Below are 18,537 nucleotides of genomic sequence, written 5' to 3'. Positions count from 1 at the left end.
AGTGGGCATATTGGAGGCTAGATAACAATTACGATTGATGAACAAGTACGAACAGCAGAAGCTAAAAGAGCAGGGAAACAGGGACAAGTCTTGTTATAGAGATGGAATGGTTCATGGTAGGTGAAAACGGAGTATCAAAGCGGCTGCTGATGCGCGCAAGCTCTTGTTGCATTCTTCTCTTGTATACATAGCATCAACATTATGGGGTATAATACATTTCAGTATCTAAAGAAAAAAAAAAGGGGGGCCAATCCTCATCACAAGCGCGCCCTCCCCTCCAACGTCCTCCTCCTCCTCGCACTCCTGGCATTCGAATCCACCGCCTCCTGCTCCTCCTTACTCAACCTACTCGGCACCTTGGCCTTGCCCCCTTTCCTCTCCGCCTCCTCCGCCTCCTCAAAGAGCTTCCGCCCAAGATCATCCGTCAGACGCAGCACGCGACTGCTAACCGTCGCCCCGTCACGCCGATTCTTGCCCTCGCGCCGCGAACTCGCAATCTTCTCCGTAAAGTCCCAGAGCTTGCCCTCGGCGAGCAGGGCGCCCGTCTCGGGGTCGCGCGAGGGCCGCCAGGAGGGGTCGAGGCGGAGGCGCCGCGGGATCTTGGTGTCCTTTGATTTGACGACGTTGATGATTTGTTCCTGCTCGAAGCGGGCGTACGAGTTTTTGAGGGTTTCTTTATTGACGGCTTCGAAGTAGGAGAGGTCGCCTTGGTGGTAGAGCGTTTTGCCGAGCTGTATGATGGTAGGGTGAGCGACGGTATCTCCATGAAGAAGGGAAAGAAGCGAGAGAAGTGATTGCTTACCAGTTGTGCGCTGTTCTGGGCCTTGGCCTCTTCGATCCAAACATCGCCGTTCTTCCCCTTGGGCGGAGTCAGGCCCATCAACGACACCGCAGCAAGCCAACTAGCCTCGATAAACGGCCATATGAGGAAGCAGTAAAAGTCGTAGTTCTCTCGCCCTGCCTTGCGCTCCTCGTCCGAGAGTCCGATGGTCGTAATGTTTCCATTTTCGTCACGATCAAGGCGAACCACATTGTCCGCTTCCAATCCGCGAAGCGTGGCATCCAAGTTTGCAGCGAGACCGGCTCCCGCGAAGATGAACTCGCCGCGGAACAGCGAAGACAAGAAGAGAACCTGCGCCTTGAGCTCTTCATACGGCATATCCTGGAATGCAGGGCCGCCTCCGCGCTTGATGCGCGTGTACATGGCCACGCTGACGATGGCTTCGTATACGAAGAGGTGGATCGTCATGTTGCGATAAAAGGAGAGCTGGAAGCGGTCGACGGCATAGTAGGTCGGTTCTGCTAGTCCATCAACAACTCCCACCAAGTCCTTGCCCAAGACTTCCAGTCCTCGATCGACAATCTCCGACAGAGGCGCGTTTCCGAAATGCGCGACTCGTCCCCCCTTAGCTCGAACACGACACGTCAGCCACTCTACGCGACGAATCAGTTCGCCTTTGCCAACGCCACGACCACGGAGGGTGAGTAGTACGGTGCCGATGAGGGCGGTAGGCATGACCACCGAGACCGCATTGATGTCGCTGAGGACCTTGTATCCCAGGGCGCGCAGGATCTTCTCTCGAACTGCTCGTACTTCGGGGTGGTGCTGGTCTGTGTTGAGCCCTGCTGGAATGCTGGATAGCTTCGAAAGCTGGTTGTCAACAAACTTTCTCAGACTCCACGGCTCGTGGAATCGAACATCGACTCTTCCCAGCTTCAGAGAGAGAATAGATGGACCATTGGACAGAAGATCAGCCAAGTTCTCCTTCTTCTTTGGCATACCCAGCAGCTCGTTGACGTAGCCCTCCGTCTCGATGACTTTGTCGTACTGAGTGCTGACAGGGCATATTATGGTGTCCTCGACCCGACCAGAAAGGACGCTGTCCAAGACGAAACTCAGGATGCCGAATTTGGGAGGCAACAGTTTGCCTGTGCGCGACCTCCCTCCCTCGATGAAGCATTCGAAGTTGTAGCCTCCTTGTAACAGAGTATCGACGTATGACTGTACAACTGCCGTATACAAAGCATCATCACCAAACGACCTCCTAATCCACATGGCGCCAGCGTGCTGCAAGAAAGCTCCCACAATCGGAAAGTTGAGGTTGTCGCCGGCTACAACCACAGGCAACGTCAGGCCAAGGCGATAGCAGATCAGCTGCAGAGAGACGTAGTCGACGTGTGATCGATGGCTCGGCAGGAACACAATGCTCTGCTTTTTCTTAGCCGCCAGCTCTGCCACTCTCCGTAGTCGCAGCACCTCCTCGCTGGACACATGGATCCCTTGGTGGTAGGCGCGCGTGACGAGCTGCATCGTCAAGTAGTATGCGCCGCGGATGAACGTGTTGCTCTCCATCTTGCAAATCATGTTGTCCGTCAGCTTCTCCGCAACCTCCTGGAGCCAGCTTTCAATGGTATTTCGCCGCTGCGCACGCTTCGTCTCGTAGTCTTTGTCATTCTTGTTCAGCAATCCCTCCCTCTCCTCGACAGCTAGGCGATCGTCGGCGAGCTGGGCGATTCGCTTCTGCAGCAGGGGCGCCGACAGCACCATCGAGGTCATGTTCTCCGAAAAGCCGGAGTAGAAGACCGGCTGGCCGATGACGCGGTCGTAGGCTCGCCATCCTTGGCCAGACACATACAGCGAGACCTCGCGAAGGAACCTGTCGCCAGCGGGATTAGCGGGAATCAGCAATCCGGCCAACCTCGGCAAATACGCACTGGAGCGGCTCGCTGCGAAACGAGTGCGAATGGTTCATCAGGGCCTCCTCTTTGTCTTCCTGGGCGGCGGGCTTGGGCTCGATGAAGCCGCTGGGCTGCAGCGTGATCTCATCGCCCAAGATCTGGAGGTCGGGGGCCGAGCTGCTGGCTTCGTCAACGGCATCGCCATCGTGGGACATGGCTAGAGACGGCGCTGAGAGGGATGGCGGTGTTTTGTCGTTGTAAGCAGGAGTTATCGAGGACGGTAGGAGGGCGTCGACATCAATGGAGCATCAACAGCTTGGCCATGCTATGAGGGAGAGGCGTTCAGCCGATGCCGAGGATGATGCATATGACAATGGCAGTAAACAAATGGACGACCAAACCCGGAGTCTGGCGATCCAGTTCCGATCCGGGGTATGGAGTACTTTGCTCTTGTACCTTGACTGCAGCGGCTGTGGGGGCAGAGAACGCGAGAGGCCGGCAAAAGAGACAGTAGGTACTTCGGCGCTTGTACCTCCACCAGCAGATTGTCTCTTGGAGTTCTCAGCTCCAGTTTGGCCCGAAAAAACATGTGATGCGATACACGTCAGATTACACACAAACTGGATGGCTGCATCCAACGGCAGAGATGTCCGAGCCACGCCGGTACCAGCACCGGGCGCGCCCGTACCGCCCACAGCTTACGGCGCATCCACAGGTACCCGTAGCCTCGTACCGAGAACTTGCGGGTGTGGAGGGATTCGGAACTTCAGAGCTCCACCTGCAAGGCTGCCAAGCTGTGACATCAAATTGCCGATTGGTTTTTTTTTTACCAACAACATTCCATCTATCAGCGACAACTGCACCTCACCTCGTACGTGTCAAAGACTTATAATTGGCAGCAAACGCTTGCCATTGTGAAAAGTATCATATTGAGAGGTTTTGAGAAGCGCACAGCTTCATCATGGCGTCGTCCGAGCAGATCAAGGTGACGCAGGACCTGCTCGCCAGGGCTCACTCTCCAGACAGCGCCAACCGCATCTACAGCGACAAGATTCAGTATCGCACTCTCCAGCTCAAGCCGACTTCTCCCCCTCCTGCGGCCCTCAATGCCAGGGCAGCACGTCACAGAGCTCGGCAGCAGGAGAAACTCCGGGGGAAGCAGAGGCCGAAGCCGCTATCTGCTCGTGAGCGCCGCCAACTCGGCCTTTACGACATTCCCAAAAGCGGGCAGAGATATGAGACCTACGAAGGACTGAATAAGCTCTGGATGGGCTACGCCATGGAGATCTTAGGCAACGACGTATACACCGGTGGGCCATTGGCCGCGGCGAAGCTGGCAAGCGCCGAGTTTCACGGAGCAGAAGCCGAAGTGGTGAGGAGTCGGTGTCCTGGACGAGTGGGCACCAAGGGCATCATTGTGAGGGACCGCAAGTTCGTTGTCGAGTTGATCACAAGGAAGAAGGGGGTCAAAATCATTCCCAAAGAGGGCACTGTCTTTCGTGTGGAAGTTGCTGCTCCCCACCAAACCGACGATGGCCCGGAGAGATTCGCGTTCGAAGTCTATGGGGATCAAATGATGCTCCGATCTGCCGACCGCGCCAACCGGAAATTCAAGTCACACTTTCTCAAAAACGTCTAGCAGGAAAGCATACGCGTCGTTTGGGCTTGATGGGGATGGAAAAACTTGCTCTCGAAAGAGATGGATTCCTCGTCAACAATGACTATGAAAAAAAATCTTATACGCAATGCAAGCTCAACAAATCGATGGCTCGCCTATGAAGTTTCCAGGCTGATAACGGAGACAATACTTTTCCCTTTCAACATGGACTACGGAAACAGCCTACGCCGACGCGAGCCCGACGACGAATGATAGCTGGCTTATAAGGGTTAAGGTTGATCTTGGGGAGCACTTATCTCTCCGCCGCAGATCTCCGGAAGCTGCTTAGCGACGCCATCTTGAAAACAAGCGATACCCAGCAATCATATAAGGTTTTAAGCTTAATTTTGACGATATTCTTTATCTCTCCAACGCTGAGTTCTGGAACTTGCTAAGCCACCGCCAGCTCAACAGAACGATGGCTGGCACAAAGAGTCTCCAGGACCTGTCTTGCGGGCAATTCTCAGGTATAAGAAGAGACGGCATTCCCTTGATTTTCCAGGCTTCTCATCTTCATTTCATTTCACATTCATCTCTACCATATCACACCATAACCAACAACAACAATGGGGTGTAACTTTCCTCTGTGGGCGCTGGGCGATACCACGCCCTGGCATCTGCCGGTGCCCTTCGTGGGTCCGGTCCTTCGGACGTTTGGTGGTCTGCTCCTCTTGGCCAACGTGAATGCCCTCTACGAGAGGATGGGAATCTTCGGTTACCAGAGGGCATTCCCCATTTACGCGTTAAACCTGGTTCTGGTACGTACAGATTGATGCATGGCTTCTGGAGGGCGCACGGCTAACTGTCTCCAGATTGGCTCGGTCTTCCTGGCCATCAGTGTGATGTGCTCTCGTCGTCTCCCCAACTATGTGTATGACATGATCACCGTTACCGCAACGGCGACGGTCACCGTGTTGTGGGCCGTCATCTTTGCCCTCAACGTGGGCATAGTCATCGCTGGCTTTGCAAGGTGCAACGTCCCTCGCCTGCAAAAGCACTCCCCTCTGGACTCGGGCAGCTATTGCCACTTCTTTGGCAATCCGGATCTGGCCGAAAAGTCTGGGTGGGATGGAAAGGCTTGGCCCGCGTACTACTGGGCCAGCCTTGCTCTATTCCTGATGGTCGCCTTCTGGCAAGTGTGCGTAACATTCTCCCCCGTAGAGGCAATCAACAAGCAGAAGCTGACTTTGTTTCTCAAGGCTCAATTGGTACATTTGGCTCCGCCGAGTCCTGCCCATTGTCCGCAACGAAAGGCGGCAAGCGGCTCGACAGGCGCGAATCGATGAGCAGCGAGAGGCGACACGAATAGAGCTCCAGAGGCAGGAGAGGAGGCGTTGGAGGCAACGGCAACAGCAACGAATGCTCCACGACTTGCCACCTCCGAGTCCGGCGGCCATCGCAGCAGCTCAGCACGAGTGGGCATGAGGCGATCCGAGCAGGCGAGACGACACATGGACTGGGCACTCTTTGGCACGGGATTGGGCACTTGGTTAACGGACACGGTTCTTTGGCAACGGTTACGGCACTTGGTTTGGATTGGTCATTGGTTACGGATTGGTGATTTGGTTGCGGATCGGTTATACAGCTATGGACTAAAACTACCTAGACGGGGTTGGCTTTACGGACAAGGCGCTGCGGCAGTTTTCTTTCGGGTAGGATTCTTGATTAAGCAATATCATTCGGTGTTCGGCAACACCTCAAGTGTTCCTGGTGTGAGATGATGTCGGGTACGTACCAAGTAAAGCTTCAAGTTCTTGTGGAAGCTTGATGGAGGTACCCAGCCTTTTGATGTGGAGTTTCACAGCAGGACCTTTACCTTACTTTGTAAGAGTTGGTTACAAGCGCCTGTAGTCTTGATGTCCAATCTCGGATGAAATCGGATCGATTGATCTCGCGTAAGTATCCTTCGACAATCCAAATCTTGCCCCGTGGGTACGAAGTACAATGTGAGGATATCTCGAGCAGCAAGTCGCATCTGTTAGGCAGTGTAGCGCATGTAACCCTCCCTCTACAGCACCATTACTTATCAGATCTAAAGAGATAGCTCGTGATGGTTGCATGCGAACAATGCAGATCTTGCCTGTGATGAATCATTTCCGCGTAAAACTACTGCCATTTGCCTGCCTCTAGATCTATCACTCCATACTAGGGCAAATCCCAAGTCCTCACTGTGCTTCACATCCCCGACAGCCTCCTTCTCCTACTACTACCGAATCCATCCCGCAATTGGCATCACCGTCTCGGCTCTCCCAAAAAAACCCCGACAAGTACCTCCTCCATCATGCCCTCCCTCGCCAGGAACCCCCGCCCCTGCGCACCCGCGCTTTATCGCAGCATGTCGTAATACCGCCCGCGGTCGCGCAGCAAGGTTCCTCAATTAGGATTTAGCCCTCGCACAGTAGGCTCGGTTAAGGTCCGGCGTGTCCCGTTGCGGCCTAGCGGCGCCCAGCCTCGCTGTACATACAGCCTGGGGAACCAGCCGGAACCATTTTTATCTTTCCCAAACCTCAGGTTTTTTTAAACGCCAGCACAGCACTGGTAGCTCTTAGTTTTTCTCGTTCCAGCCTTCAGCCCTCTCGCGACCTCGCCCACCTGCTACTCGGAACGAATCTTCGATCTCTCGCCCGCGCCATTGCACTCGCCATCTCCTGCCGCCCGCAGCACCTGTTTGCCAACATCTCATCACTGCCCAGACGCCCGCCCACCCGTGTCTGCCCTTCCAAACCTCGTCAGTCGACCCACGATTGACCCTGCACCTCGACCAACACCCCGCGCCTCGGTACACGATCACGACCCGTGGGACACGTCCAACCATGCCGTCCAATCTCCCGTCAAGCTTTGCCTCGGCCGCTGCCGGCCAGAATGCAAACCGCGATGCGAGAGGTGGGAGAAGTGATGGAAGGCCATCTGCTGGAGGCGAATGGTAAGTTGCTTTGCCCCTCGCCGCCGCCTGCGCTGGACGCGAGCCCAGGAGATTTTGCGTCATGCATGTCATTTGTCCTGCTTCCGTGCACTAGCGGGTGCCGTGTCGGACATTATCTATTTTGTCTCTTTTTTGTCATTTTTCATCATTTTTGTTCCGGCCATTTTTTTTATGGCGGGGATGGATCGGCTCACGACACAGTGCCCCTCTGCTGCTATCCGGAAACGGGTCATGTTTGTCTTCCAGAACACCGCGGCTAACAGTTTTGGTGCCTAGGTCTCGAAGAGATGGCCGTTCAGCCAACGGTACCCTGACTTTCCGCCGCTCCTCTACCACGCCTCTGAGCCAGTCCTCAAACCCCCCGCCTGCGAACGACAATGCTGTCCAGCCTCCCAGCGTCGAGGAGGCCCCCATCGCACAGCCTACGACGTACGAAATCGGTCCCTCACGTTATACCAAGGATGATCTGCTCGAGATGTACCAGTCCCAGAGGCCTGCCGGTAACCCCTCTCACCTGTTTATTCCAGGCTGGGACCCGAGCAACTCTGGTGGCGCTGCTGCAAGGGGTTGGGGGAAGAGCAACGAGAACCACGTGCCACAGGATCCCGGCACTTGCTGGGATGCCAACGGCCAGACGGCTCCGATAGGGCTCTCGGCGTTTTCCGAGGAGGAGAAAGAGGTTTGAGAAATCCCATTTCGCTAGCAGCAGGAAGGCTGTTATGGGTGTGCTGGATGACTGACTTTGACAGGCCTTTTCTTCCGATATTAACTCCCCGCTCAAGCCTCCCACGCAAGCCAAAGAAGGTCATCAGGCGGCTGTGAATGGGCGCAAGCCGTCTCTTTCCCATGCCCCAGGAAGCACGTTTGGGGTGAGCTCTCCGTCGTCCGCCGTCCGACCCAGCACTCGCCGACGAGAAACCGTCGACTCCAATCCCTTCAGCCCTAGCAACGTTGCGTCGCCGACTGCCGGTCGATTTTCCCGTGATGATCCCTGGTTCTCACGAAAGAGCGGCGAACTGCGAGAGTCCGACGTCGATGACCCCGAAGGCGCCGAATCGGCCTCGCGCGATGCCCCAAAGCCATCGATTCCGAGCTTACTGCGAGCCAACACCTCGACCGGTGTGAGCATGACGTCAATGTGGCCATCTTCTAGCATCTCTGGTGCTGGTGCTGGTGCCTTTGGTAGTTTTGCGCTGCCAACTTCGCCGGCCATTGGCGACAAGCGGCCGGGAGGTGCCGGCGGAGGCAGTCGACTGGCTCACCTCATCCCCAAGGACAGTGGTGATGGCTCCGCGAGCAAGCCCGCTGAGGCCCAGAACCCTCCAGCTCAGCAGTCTTGGCGCAGCAGGCCCCGAACTGACACTGATCCATTCGGGGGGGATGAGGTGACTGGCAGCGCTGCCCTCGGGGGCGATGCTGCTCCGGAAGCTCAGCACCCTCCAAGCCGAGCACCACTCTTTGGCTCCACTGGAGACTTCGGAATGTCCAACTTGAACCTGGGCGGTTCGCCTTCCGGGACCAACGGCCCCGCTAGCCCCTCGGAGACGAATCCTTACCGCAGCCCTCCGGCCGAGCGTCACGATCATGAGGGCCCGTCTGATTCGGCCCCCGGAGACAAGGCTCACGGCGCGGGCCATGAGCAGCCACACTCCAACTATAGCACGCTTTCCCGTGGGTTCGGCGCCGCGTTCGATGGGAGTGACCGTAGCCAGACGTCCAGCGTAGGCGCCAAAGCCTATCTGTCCGGCTGGCCCGCCCCGGCTGGCCCATCCACCGGAACCCCCGATCGTGAGCGGTCTACTTTTGGAGGAGCGTTCGGCAGCTCTCTCTTTAGCCCGATGGGTGACATGCAGTCTCCCGGTCTGGGCAACCTCGGGGGCGTGTTTGGACCATCCAACACCGGTAGTATCGGTCGTGGAAGCAAGCTGGGCTCTTTGTTCCCCGCCGCCATGCAAGCCCAGATGCAGGCGCACGAGCACGAGGGTAGCCTTTCCGACTCTCTCGGCGACCTTCGGCAGAGCAACCCGCTCGGTGCCATTGGTCGGAGCAATTTTACGGTACCAACTCGAGACACCGACAGCCCCATGAGATCCAACCGCGGGGTCTTTGAGGAACTCTTCCCATCCAGTGACAGCTCGAGGAATCTTGGCGCGTTTGGAACTTCAGACGCTGGACAGCCAGGCATTGCCGCTGCGGCGCCTCAATCGTTCACGCCGGTTAGTGGCGGACTACCTTTTGGGAGCGGCCAGGCTGGCGTGGAGCCCCCGTCTGCTCAAGTGCGCCAGATGGTGATGCCTGATCGGATGCGATGGGTCTACCTCGACCCCCAGGGCCAGATCCAAGGTCCGTTCACCGGGCTGGAGATGAACGACTGGTACAAGGCCAACTTCTTCACCCCTGACCTCCGAGTGAAGAAAGTGGAAGATCCAGAGTTTGAGCCTCTCGGCCAGCTCATCAGGCGGATCGGAAACTCTCGCGAGCCGTTCTTGGTTCCCCAGATCGGCATAGCTCACGGACCTCCGATGCAGAGCGGCCCCTTTGGACCTGGCACCGGAAGTGGCATCATTCCGCCCCTCAGCGGCGTCTTCCCAACCTTTGGCCGAACTCTAACTGCCGAAGAGCAAAACAATCTCGAGCGTCGGAAACAAGAAGAGCAGTTCCTCATGGCCCAGCAGCGAGACTTTATGATGCGGCAGCAGGCCATGGCCAAGTTCCAGATACAGCCAAGCCTCCAACATCATTCCAGTGCTCATAGCCTCCAGAGCCAGCCGAGTTTCGGTAGCATGACATCGCCCCTCGGAGTTCCTCAGCAGCAACATCACCAGCTGCCGCATCAACAGCCCATCGGGCCCATGGGTCAAGCCACTGTATTCGACACTCATCCCGGTGCCGCCAACCCCGCTGCCGTCCGCGCTACTATGGGAAACGGCGAGCTTTTCAGGCCCGAGGACCTGGTTAATCTCTCGGCCACTGAACGGCAAATGCTCGTATCCTTGCAGGGCGAGCCTGCCGGTACTGAATCTGGTGCGCCTCAGCCCATTGGGACTCCGGGCGACGCAAGTCTACGCTACGGTCTGCCAGAAGCTAACGAGCTGAAGGAGGACGATGAAGGTTTCAAAGATCGCTTGAAAGAATTTGAAGATCTTCGCGCCGAGCATGACGCCCAGCAAGCTGCTGTCGCGGCGATTGAGGAACAGCAAGAGATCTCCGCCAAGCCGGAAGAAACGACGACTGTAACGGCGACTACGGTCGTCTCCGTCGAGCAGCGAAGCGAACCCATCGCCCCAGCTACCAAGGCCAGCAAGGCATCCAAGAAGAAGGCCGCGGTGGAAGAGGCGGCGTCGTCACTGTCTCTGACCCAGCAGGTCCAGAAGACTCAACAGGCTTCCGTCGTCGCGCCTGCGGCTGCCCCCCCTGTCCCTCAGCAGAGTGAGCCCGGGATGCCCATGCCGTTCCCTCCCCCAGCTACAATGACCCCTCTCCCGGCACCCACGGCTCAGAGAGCCAGGTCCAACCTGCCTGAGCAGTTCAACCGATCGCAGAACGCGACCCCTGACGCCATCGCTCAGCCTCCTCCGTTGGCCCCATGGGCCAAAGACCCCGGCCAGGAGGGACAGAAGGGCCCCAGCCTGAAGGAAATCCAGGAGGCCGAGGCACGCAAGGCTGCCAAGGCCGAAGAGGCTGCGGCTGCCATGCGAAAGGCGGCGATGGAACAAGAGGCCGCCCTGCTGAGGGAGAGGGAGAAGTCGGCTGCTGCAGCCGCTGCAGCCGCCAACGCCGGCCTCCCAGCAACCAGCACTTGGGGCCAAAGCTCGCCCGTCTCGTCCGTCAGCCCCTGGGCTAAGCCTGGGGCTGCCAAGTCCAAGGGGAGCACCCCGAGCGCAGCATCTGTCGCTGCTCCGACAAAGAAGACGCTGGCCGAGATCCAACGCGAAGAGGAATTGCGAAAGCAGAAGGCCAAGGAAGTCGCCATCCAGAGCGGTGGCGGCGCTCCCATCAATGCCGGCAAAAGCTATGCCAACCTCGCCGGCAAGCCGAATAACAGCGCCGCCCCGACGGTCCCCTCTCCCATCCTGACCGGTGGAAGCGGTTGGGCCACTGTTGGAGCTGGTGGCAAGGTGAAGAGCCCATCGACGGTTCCATCTCAGGTGCAAAGTCGCTCGGCTAGCGTCAGCAGCGCCAAGCCTGCCCTGGCCACTCCCGTCAAACTGGTTCCCAAGTCCATTGTGAACAATGCTGGCTCAGCCAACACTGCCATGGACGAGTTCAACAAGTGGGCCTACAGAGAGCTCTCCCGGGGCATCACGGGCGTTGATAGTAAGTCACATTTGCCAGAGTTCATTCAATATTCAAGCCTTGAGAATTTGAACTAACAGTACGTCTTGCAGTCACCAGCTTCCAGGCAGATCTCGCTGTTCTGCCCCTTGACACTGGGCTGATTGCCGACGCTGTATATGCCAACTCCACCACGATGGACGGCCGACACTTTGCTGAGGAATACGTTCGCCGCAAGAAGCTGGCGGAGAAGGGCGTTGTTGAGAAGCAGCCGCAGACTGATAGCAAGGCGTCGAGCGCCTCCGGCGGATGGAGCGAGGTGGCCAAGAAGAGCAGCGTCGCGCAGTCCAAGGATACCGAGTCGGCAATGCAGAGCGCCGACTTCAAGGTCGTTCCCGGACGCAAGAAGGGCAAGAAATAGGGTTCTAAGTCGGAGCGTTGACTGCTTGTGATGGCCTGTCTGAGTCTTGAGACGCTGGTCTTTTGATTTGGATGGACTCAGAGCTGTATGTCGTAGCGGGAGGAAAAGCGTTGTGCAGGGGAAAGGACAGATATCATGTGTAGAGTCTATGTAACATGCCTTGTCTGGTCTTGATAGCGAACAGAGGACTATTGTGTCGACATTGTTCCTCATGTATGTGATTGCATCGTTGATATCATATACACACACCTCCGAGTTGGGTCTTCGTTGCCTTTACACTTTGCATTTCTACACTATCCTAAGATTCATCAATCCTACCCGATCAACTCCTATCTACCTTCAAACCCTCCATCAAACCCTCCAACGTCCTCCACCCCTCGCTCCCCTCCCATGTCGCCTTCCCCCGTCCCATGACGCTCCGCACCGCACTCCTCGCCTTGCCCTTCCACTTGGCCCCGATGCTCTCGACATCAGGCCCCCAGTTCTCCAGCACGGAAACGAGCTCATCAGTACGCTTGACGACCTCCATCCACGCCGCCTCGTCGCTCGTCCAGTCCGCGCTGCCAGACGACGAATCGCCCGGAAGGAGACCACTTCCCGACCCCCCCGATGCGCCGACCGCAGCTCGCCACGCCCGTTCCGAAGCGTCAATCGCGCCGGCGAAGTCGTTCCTCCAGGCGCGCAGACGGGATACCAGCGCCCAGAGCTCGGAGCGGGTAGTAATTAACGGCACGATTTCCTCTTCGATGAGACGAATGACGAGACGCTCGACGGAGCCACGGGGGGGCTCGTACACGCCGCTGGAGACGGGCGGCTTCTCCTTTGACAGGATGGCGTCCTGGAGGAGGGCGGCCAGGACGTTGACGTCGAGGGCGTGCTCGGACTTGCGGATGCGGATGATTTGCGAGAGGGCGAGGACCATGTCTGCGAAGGGAGGGGGGCGGATGCGCGAGGCGAGGGTCACGACGTTGTCCCAGATGCGCCAGTTGTCGTGGGCGATGGAGGCGCCCTTTTTGTAGGCTGCGAGGGATTGGGAGAGGAGCTTGCTTGGGTCGCGGGGGGTTATTTTCTCTTCTTCTTCTTCTTCTACTTCCTCTTCTTCGTCATCGGCAGTGCTTGTGGTAGTGGTAGCCTTGGCTGCTTCGTTTGCTTTGGCGTTGCCGGGGGCTGTCAGCTCGCAATAGAGGCTGTACAGGGCGCTGCCCAGGTTGCTCCATGTCCGGGCGCCTTCGCCTCCCTCGGTGTCGTTTGCGCAGCCGATGGAGCGGCTGTATGCCTCCGCTGCGTCTTCAAAGTTGCCGAGGCGGAGGCTGATGTCGCCGAGACGACCCCACATGTCGGGGCTCAGTCTGTTGACGCTGGTGGCTTTCTTGTAGGCCTCGAGAGCCTTGAAGAGGTCCTTTTGGCCGAGGTGGTATTCTCCCAGGGATCGCTGGGCACGAGCGTACCGGTGTTTGGAGATTTCCCATGCGCGCTCGTAGTGAGCCGGGTCGTTCTCCAGGTCGCCGAGGATGCACCACAGGCGAGGGGCGTTGGGGGGCGGGGGCTGTCGTTCGGGTCCGGAGAAGTCGGATGCCTTGAGGAAGCCGACGTCTTGACCGACGATTTCATCGTCTGGGTCGGACGAGGAAGGCGTCGTGACTCCGGTCTTGTGGAAGAGTCTCCAGCGGATGATGCCCTTGGCCTTGTCCTCTCCTCCACTGCCGCGGCCGTCTTCGTCTTCGGAGGCGGCGGCGCTGGCGTAGCAGAGCGCGACTTCAGCCCATAGCTTCAGGCGCTTGAAGATTTCCAGGGCGGATGTCATGGAGCCGACGCCGGCCCAGGCATAGGCCAGCTCGGACTCGAGATGCCATCGCGGAGGCGTGGATAGAGCGTGGATATAGCGGAGACGGACGTGGGCAGGGGCCGATTCGGAGTTTGATGCGGCGGGCAGGAAGGTAGTTGGCTTAGACTCATCGACGGGGGCAGCAGTTTGGCCTGGAGCAGTAACCTGGATGGCGGGAACATCCGTTGCATCCGCATCATCTCTGCTCTGGTCTTCTGTCGTTGAAGCAGAGAACGTGGTGTCGGTGAGGACTTGGTCGGCCACGGCTTGGAGTTGAAGGACACCACGCTCAACGGTTCTGCTTCTGTGGATCTCTATCCTTGAGCGAACGAGCAGCGCCTGTGTGTAGATCTGCCAGTTGACGGACTTGTCGGTCAGGACACGGGTTGCAAAGGGTAGGATCTGCTCAGACGTGAGGTCGTCGACAGGTGAAAAGGCGTCTTTGATGGTTGCCTCTGTGAGAAGAATCATTTCGTCAAGGGGAGACAGTTGGGGCTGGTCGTCGGGCGACAGCTCAGCTAATGCTGGTGGCAGGGTTTCGACTGCTGCTGTGTCCTTGACAGGCTCCTTTGTGAACTGAATCTCTTCCAACAGGGTATCGTCGTTGAGCTTGAGGGCATCTGGCATGGCGGCAATCTCATCGTCGTCATCCTTGCCCTCTCCGGTGGCAGCTCCAGCAGCAGCAGCATCCTCCTCAGGGGCACTTTTCGCAAAGACAACCAGCTGGCTCAGGCTGTGCTCCTGGAATTTTGTCCTCTTTCCCAAAGCTCCAGATAGGGCATAGGTGACGCCAGTGGTCTTTGCAGCTTCTCTCAGCGCCTCCTTGGCCTTGTCATGGCGGCCAAGCAAGATGTAGTTGTTGGCGGCCTCGATCAGGAACAGGGCCTTTTCGTCCCTGGTCCAGGCCTCTTCTGTGGCCCAGACTTCAGTGCCGAGGACTTTCTCTCGGACGGCGTCTATCTCATTGCTGATTTGCGTTGCCAGAGAGGGCACATCGCTCCACTGGGAGCTCTTGTTGAAGTTGGACGACGAGCCTAGGGTTGGCTGCGTGATGATCTTGTAGTGCCAGACGTTGACACGCAGTCTCTCCCACGCAAGGCTGTGCTTGGCGGAAGTCTTTTCGGACGAGGGCAGCTCAAAGATGTCTTTTGTTTCCGCAGCCAGTACGTCAACCAACATGTACTTGGCAAGAGAGAAGAGTTCTAGATAGGGAACGTAGGCATACGGCGCAACGCCGTCTACCTCGAGATATCTCAGGCAAGCTCTTCGAAGCTGGTGCAGAGCAACAGCTGAATTGTGAGATTCTGCATGACTGGAGTTCCAGGCACTGACAAACAGCTTTTCGACTTGGCTTGATTCATGTGCCGGCAGGACCGGGCCGGTGACGGTTGCTTGGAGAAAGGCGTCGAGAGCGGCCAGGCCTACGGTGAGGAGCTCTGCAGACGGGTGCTGTGTAGATGCGGCTGAGGCCGGGGCTAATTCTGAGCCTGCCTCGCTTGAGACGGAGACGACATGGGATACATGTTCCGTTATGAGCTGCTCCGCCGCAGCGCTGCCAACCAGGGCGGCCAGGGTGCTGATATCGCCAGATGGTGAGTCCATGGTGGGGGTTGAGATCCGGAGTTGATGGTGTTGACCGCGCCTTGACAGAGCCGCCGAGCTGCCACTCCGGGAATGAAACAAACAGCTATTACAAAGCGAAGATGGCGACCTGATCCCGAGGCATATGCAAGCTGCTCTGTGAATCCCTCTGATACTGTGCGCCGACTGTGTGTATCTTGCGGTTCTTCTTTTGCTATGCTTCCTTTTTTTGTGGTTTTCTTATCGATAGCGAGCCAAGGTGGGATGTCGACGTTTGCCAGAAAGATCTAGCGCCCAAGAACCCTTTACCCCACCTTCTGACCTATCAGGTTATTGGAGACGCATCTCTATCTCAGGATCTCTCTCGTTGTTCTCACATGCATGGACATCAATATCTTTCATTACAAGGCTATTCCAAAGCAAACGATGGTATGGCCAAAACAAAGAGATGGTATCACTAGTTCATCCTTCTTGAAGTTCCCTGCTGCTCTAATCAAAGCCAGTCACATGCAAAATAGCCTCCAGGCTGTAGCCATCTTCACCGCTAACACGGTTAGACACAGGTAGTTGGTTCTAATCCATGCTTACACGCTCATCTATGGGATTTTGTTGAGCTTCATTTACAGCTTTCTTGACATGTGAAAGTCCATAGCTGGCAAATTGGAACAAGGTCCTGCATTCTAGAACGAGCCTCGCTTAACACAAGTTCTTCTCGTCGCCGTCCCGTAACGTTACTTGTCATTTGTTGAGCTGCTTCTCTAGGCTCCGCGATGGCTTCATCCAAGAAACACAGGCCATGATGCTTGTTTCGGTCAACACTTTTTTCCGATGATTGATTTTGTCCTTTCGGGGTCCCTTTTTACCCTTTGATTTCTTCGCCCCATCTCATGCCCGTTGGCTTTTACCTGAGGCGCCCGGTTTCAAAATGGCCCCACAGGCTCACCAGCTGAGTGGGAGTGGACTTTTGCAGAAGAGTTTTCCTGACCTGTGCGGGTTTTACTGTAGATATGAGGCCAAATCTTCGTGTCTTCTCGGTCTGCATTTCGTAGGTGATTGGAAATCATGTATGCCTGATTCAAGAAATTAGTGGTTTCAATTGAGAGCATCAATATGAGTGTATATAGGACCAAAGTCTCCCTATCAGAAGATGTCATCGCCTCTCAAACAACATGACAAAGAGATCACGCGACAGCAGCAGCAGAGACGCAAGGCACATGCAAATCAACAGACGCTGTAATAAACCACGCATCAACATGAGAAATGGCCCAAGAAGAGCAAAGCCTTGCGCTGTAATTTACCGTTAGCGTCCGTTTCTTACGGCGGACTGGGTTCTGATTGGCGACCTACCACTGAAGAGCCCTGGCGGTGCTGAAGGCTGAAACGAACTGTCCGCGCCGTCCAAGACGTCTGGAGATGGTCTAGGAGCAACAAATCCGTTCCTCAATTTATTAGCAGAGAACGGACGGACTTTGCGCGGCACGGGCGCTGGACGCAAGATGCTGTTGAGACGCATCGCACTGTGCTCCATACACTCGTCCACGGTAGCACAGTGCCATGGCAGAAGTTCCACCGCCTTTCTGCTACCGTCGTAAAGGCACCGGATACGAGAGCGTAACCTGAGCGGCCTCCTAAATTACGGCCAATAAGCGGTTACCAAAAGGTAGCTGCCCCATGCACAGCGTTAGTGGCCATTTGGGTGCGCCGTATTAACAAGAACCCACACAACGAACACGGAGTTTAGCTAGTGCCAGCCTAGACGGTCCACATCTCATCATCATCACTGGTGACAGTTTTTGCTTCCTTGATTCTTGCCTCCTCGAACCACTGGGGGAAAAAAACGATGGAATTTGCCATTTGCCATTCGTCTAGCCTCGGTGTCCCTCAAGAGGCTTGCCGTCGACTCGGCCGAGGGCAAAAGATGACGCTCATTGACAACTGTTGCTGACTCGTGCCTCTAGTTTTTGGTAGTGACCAACTTTCCGCCGCATGCAGCTCATTGACGGATCTGCACAGAGTCCCTGTTGCGCTTCTAGTACCGCCAGAGCCTCGTCTTCTCCTCACGGCCGCTCGCGACAAGGATCGGATAAATGCTAGTTCTTCTGCTGCGGCTTTTCGGCTGGCTTATCTCATGTGTGCTTGGCGTCTGATGGAGCAGTGCTCAAATGTTGCTGGGAAGCCAGATCAGACAAGGGCCCGCGGAGGTTACAGGACCATCCGAGTTATCATGGTGCATTATCACCACCGCATCTGATGCAGCCCATCTCTTCAACTACCGTCCAGCATCGGATTGTCGAGTCAACTATCACGCACTGTCTGCCAACTGTGCGACCAGGAACACCCACCACTGAGCCACAGATCGACGATGCCCTTTAGTCCAATACAGGCTAACAGCGGGACAAGGCTTAGGCGGGGTGACGTCAGTTTGCCTGCAGGGGACTCCTTCGAAGCAGTTGGATCATGCCGCTTTCAGGCGGTCGCCGAGGAGCTGAGCGGCGGCAGCAGCATCTCCTTTTGGGCGACATGCGCTTCATGCCTGCCAACATGATGGAGGTGCTGCCATAACAAGGGACTTTGGCATAGGCCTAGGGGTTCGCCGTGTAGCCAAGGGTCTCTGTGGTGGCTTGGTGCGAAGAGGCAAATGTGCACAGTGTTCGGGAAGGGTTGATTCGAATCGATGAGAAGACGGCAAAGCGAACCAAGATGCAGATGGCCTCTGGGGTCAATGGTAATTAACGGTACAGAGATGGTTGGCTACTTTTTGGGCATATGCACCAACTGTTACAAGTATTACGTCTCTCAGCTCTGGTAACGAACCCGAGCGTCCGGTATCTCACTCCAAAATTAAGGTACAGCTCTCCCGATGATCTCAAGTTGGACGAGCAGTTGGTCCCAGGACTAATACCGGATCTCCATCAAACTCCCGTTGCAGAGATCGATCTCACCAAAAATCTCCAACATTGCTTTAGTTATCAGATGAGACTATCGGTACCTGGAAGTAGGGCCTCACACTTTCGACCAACAACTTTCACGAAGCAGCAACAGCCGAAGCATCTACTCGAGTCGACACGCTGCAACCCTCGTCACGGACCACAGATGCTGGTGACGTCGAGTACTACCGGCCAGCTTATTGATCAGGCATTTCAGGGCAGTCAGAATTGCAGAGCTTACGAGTCACG

At 56.5% G+C, this 18,537-nt stretch overlaps 5 protein-coding genes across 5 annotated transcripts; 3 read left to right on the top strand and 2 right to left on the bottom strand.

Annotated features, from left to right (window-relative positions):
* Positions 1 to 257: 257 nt before the first annotated feature.
* Positions 258 to 2,894, bottom strand: CCMA1212_003090 (Dihydroxyacetone phosphate acyltransferase; the record flags this gene model as incomplete). Its single annotated transcript, XM_073700451.1, has 3 exons — positions 258 to 731; positions 803 to 2,657; positions 2,716 to 2,894. The coding sequence occupies 3 exons, from the start codon at positions 2,892 to 2,894 to the stop codon at positions 258 to 260; spliced, it is 2,508 nt and encodes an 835-aa protein (XP_073560999.1).
* Positions 2,895 to 3,640: 746 nt separating this feature from the next.
* On the top strand, positions 3,641 to 4,318 carry CCMA1212_003089 (Ribonuclease P protein subunit p29; the record flags this gene model as incomplete). Its single annotated transcript, XM_073700450.1, has 1 exon — positions 3,641 to 4,318. The coding sequence occupies one exon, from the start codon at positions 3,641 to 3,643 to the stop codon at positions 4,316 to 4,318; it is 678 nt and encodes a 225-aa protein (XP_073560918.1).
* A 584-nt stretch (positions 4,319 to 4,902) lies between these two features.
* Positions 4,903 to 5,761, top strand: CCMA1212_003088 (uncharacterized protein; the record flags this gene model as incomplete). Its single annotated transcript, XM_073700449.1, has 3 exons — positions 4,903 to 5,094; positions 5,149 to 5,474; positions 5,536 to 5,761. 3 exons carry the CDS (start codon positions 4,903 to 4,905, stop codon positions 5,759 to 5,761), a joined length of 744 nt encoding a protein of 247 aa, XP_073560919.1.
* A 1,388-nt stretch (positions 5,762 to 7,149) lies between these two features.
* On the top strand, positions 7,150 to 11,955 carry CCMA1212_003087 (GYF domain-containing protein mpd2; the record flags this gene model as incomplete). The annotated part of the gene is made up of 4 exons (XM_073700448.1): positions 7,150 to 7,259; positions 7,536 to 7,938; positions 8,009 to 11,576; positions 11,648 to 11,955. 4 exons carry the CDS (start codon positions 7,150 to 7,152, stop codon positions 11,953 to 11,955), a joined length of 4,389 nt encoding a protein of 1,462 aa, XP_073561395.1.
* A 322-nt stretch (positions 11,956 to 12,277) lies between these two features.
* On the bottom strand, positions 12,278 to 15,382 carry CCMA1212_003086 (uncharacterized protein; the record flags this gene model as incomplete). Its single annotated transcript, XM_073700447.1, has 1 exon — positions 12,278 to 15,382. The coding sequence occupies one exon, from the start codon at positions 15,380 to 15,382 to the stop codon at positions 12,278 to 12,280; it is 3,105 nt and encodes a 1,034-aa protein (XP_073561396.1).
* Between the last annotated feature and the right edge of the window lie 3,155 nt (positions 15,383 to 18,537).

This window comes from Trichoderma ghanense (assembly GCF_004382785.1).
Source record: "Trichoderma ghanense strain CCMA-1212 chromosome Unknown scaffold_2, whole genome shotgun sequence".
Classification (NCBI taxonomy): Eukaryota; Fungi; Ascomycota; class Sordariomycetes; order Hypocreales; family Hypocreaceae; genus Trichoderma; species Trichoderma ghanense.
This window is presented reverse-complemented; position numbering and strand designations above follow the sequence as displayed.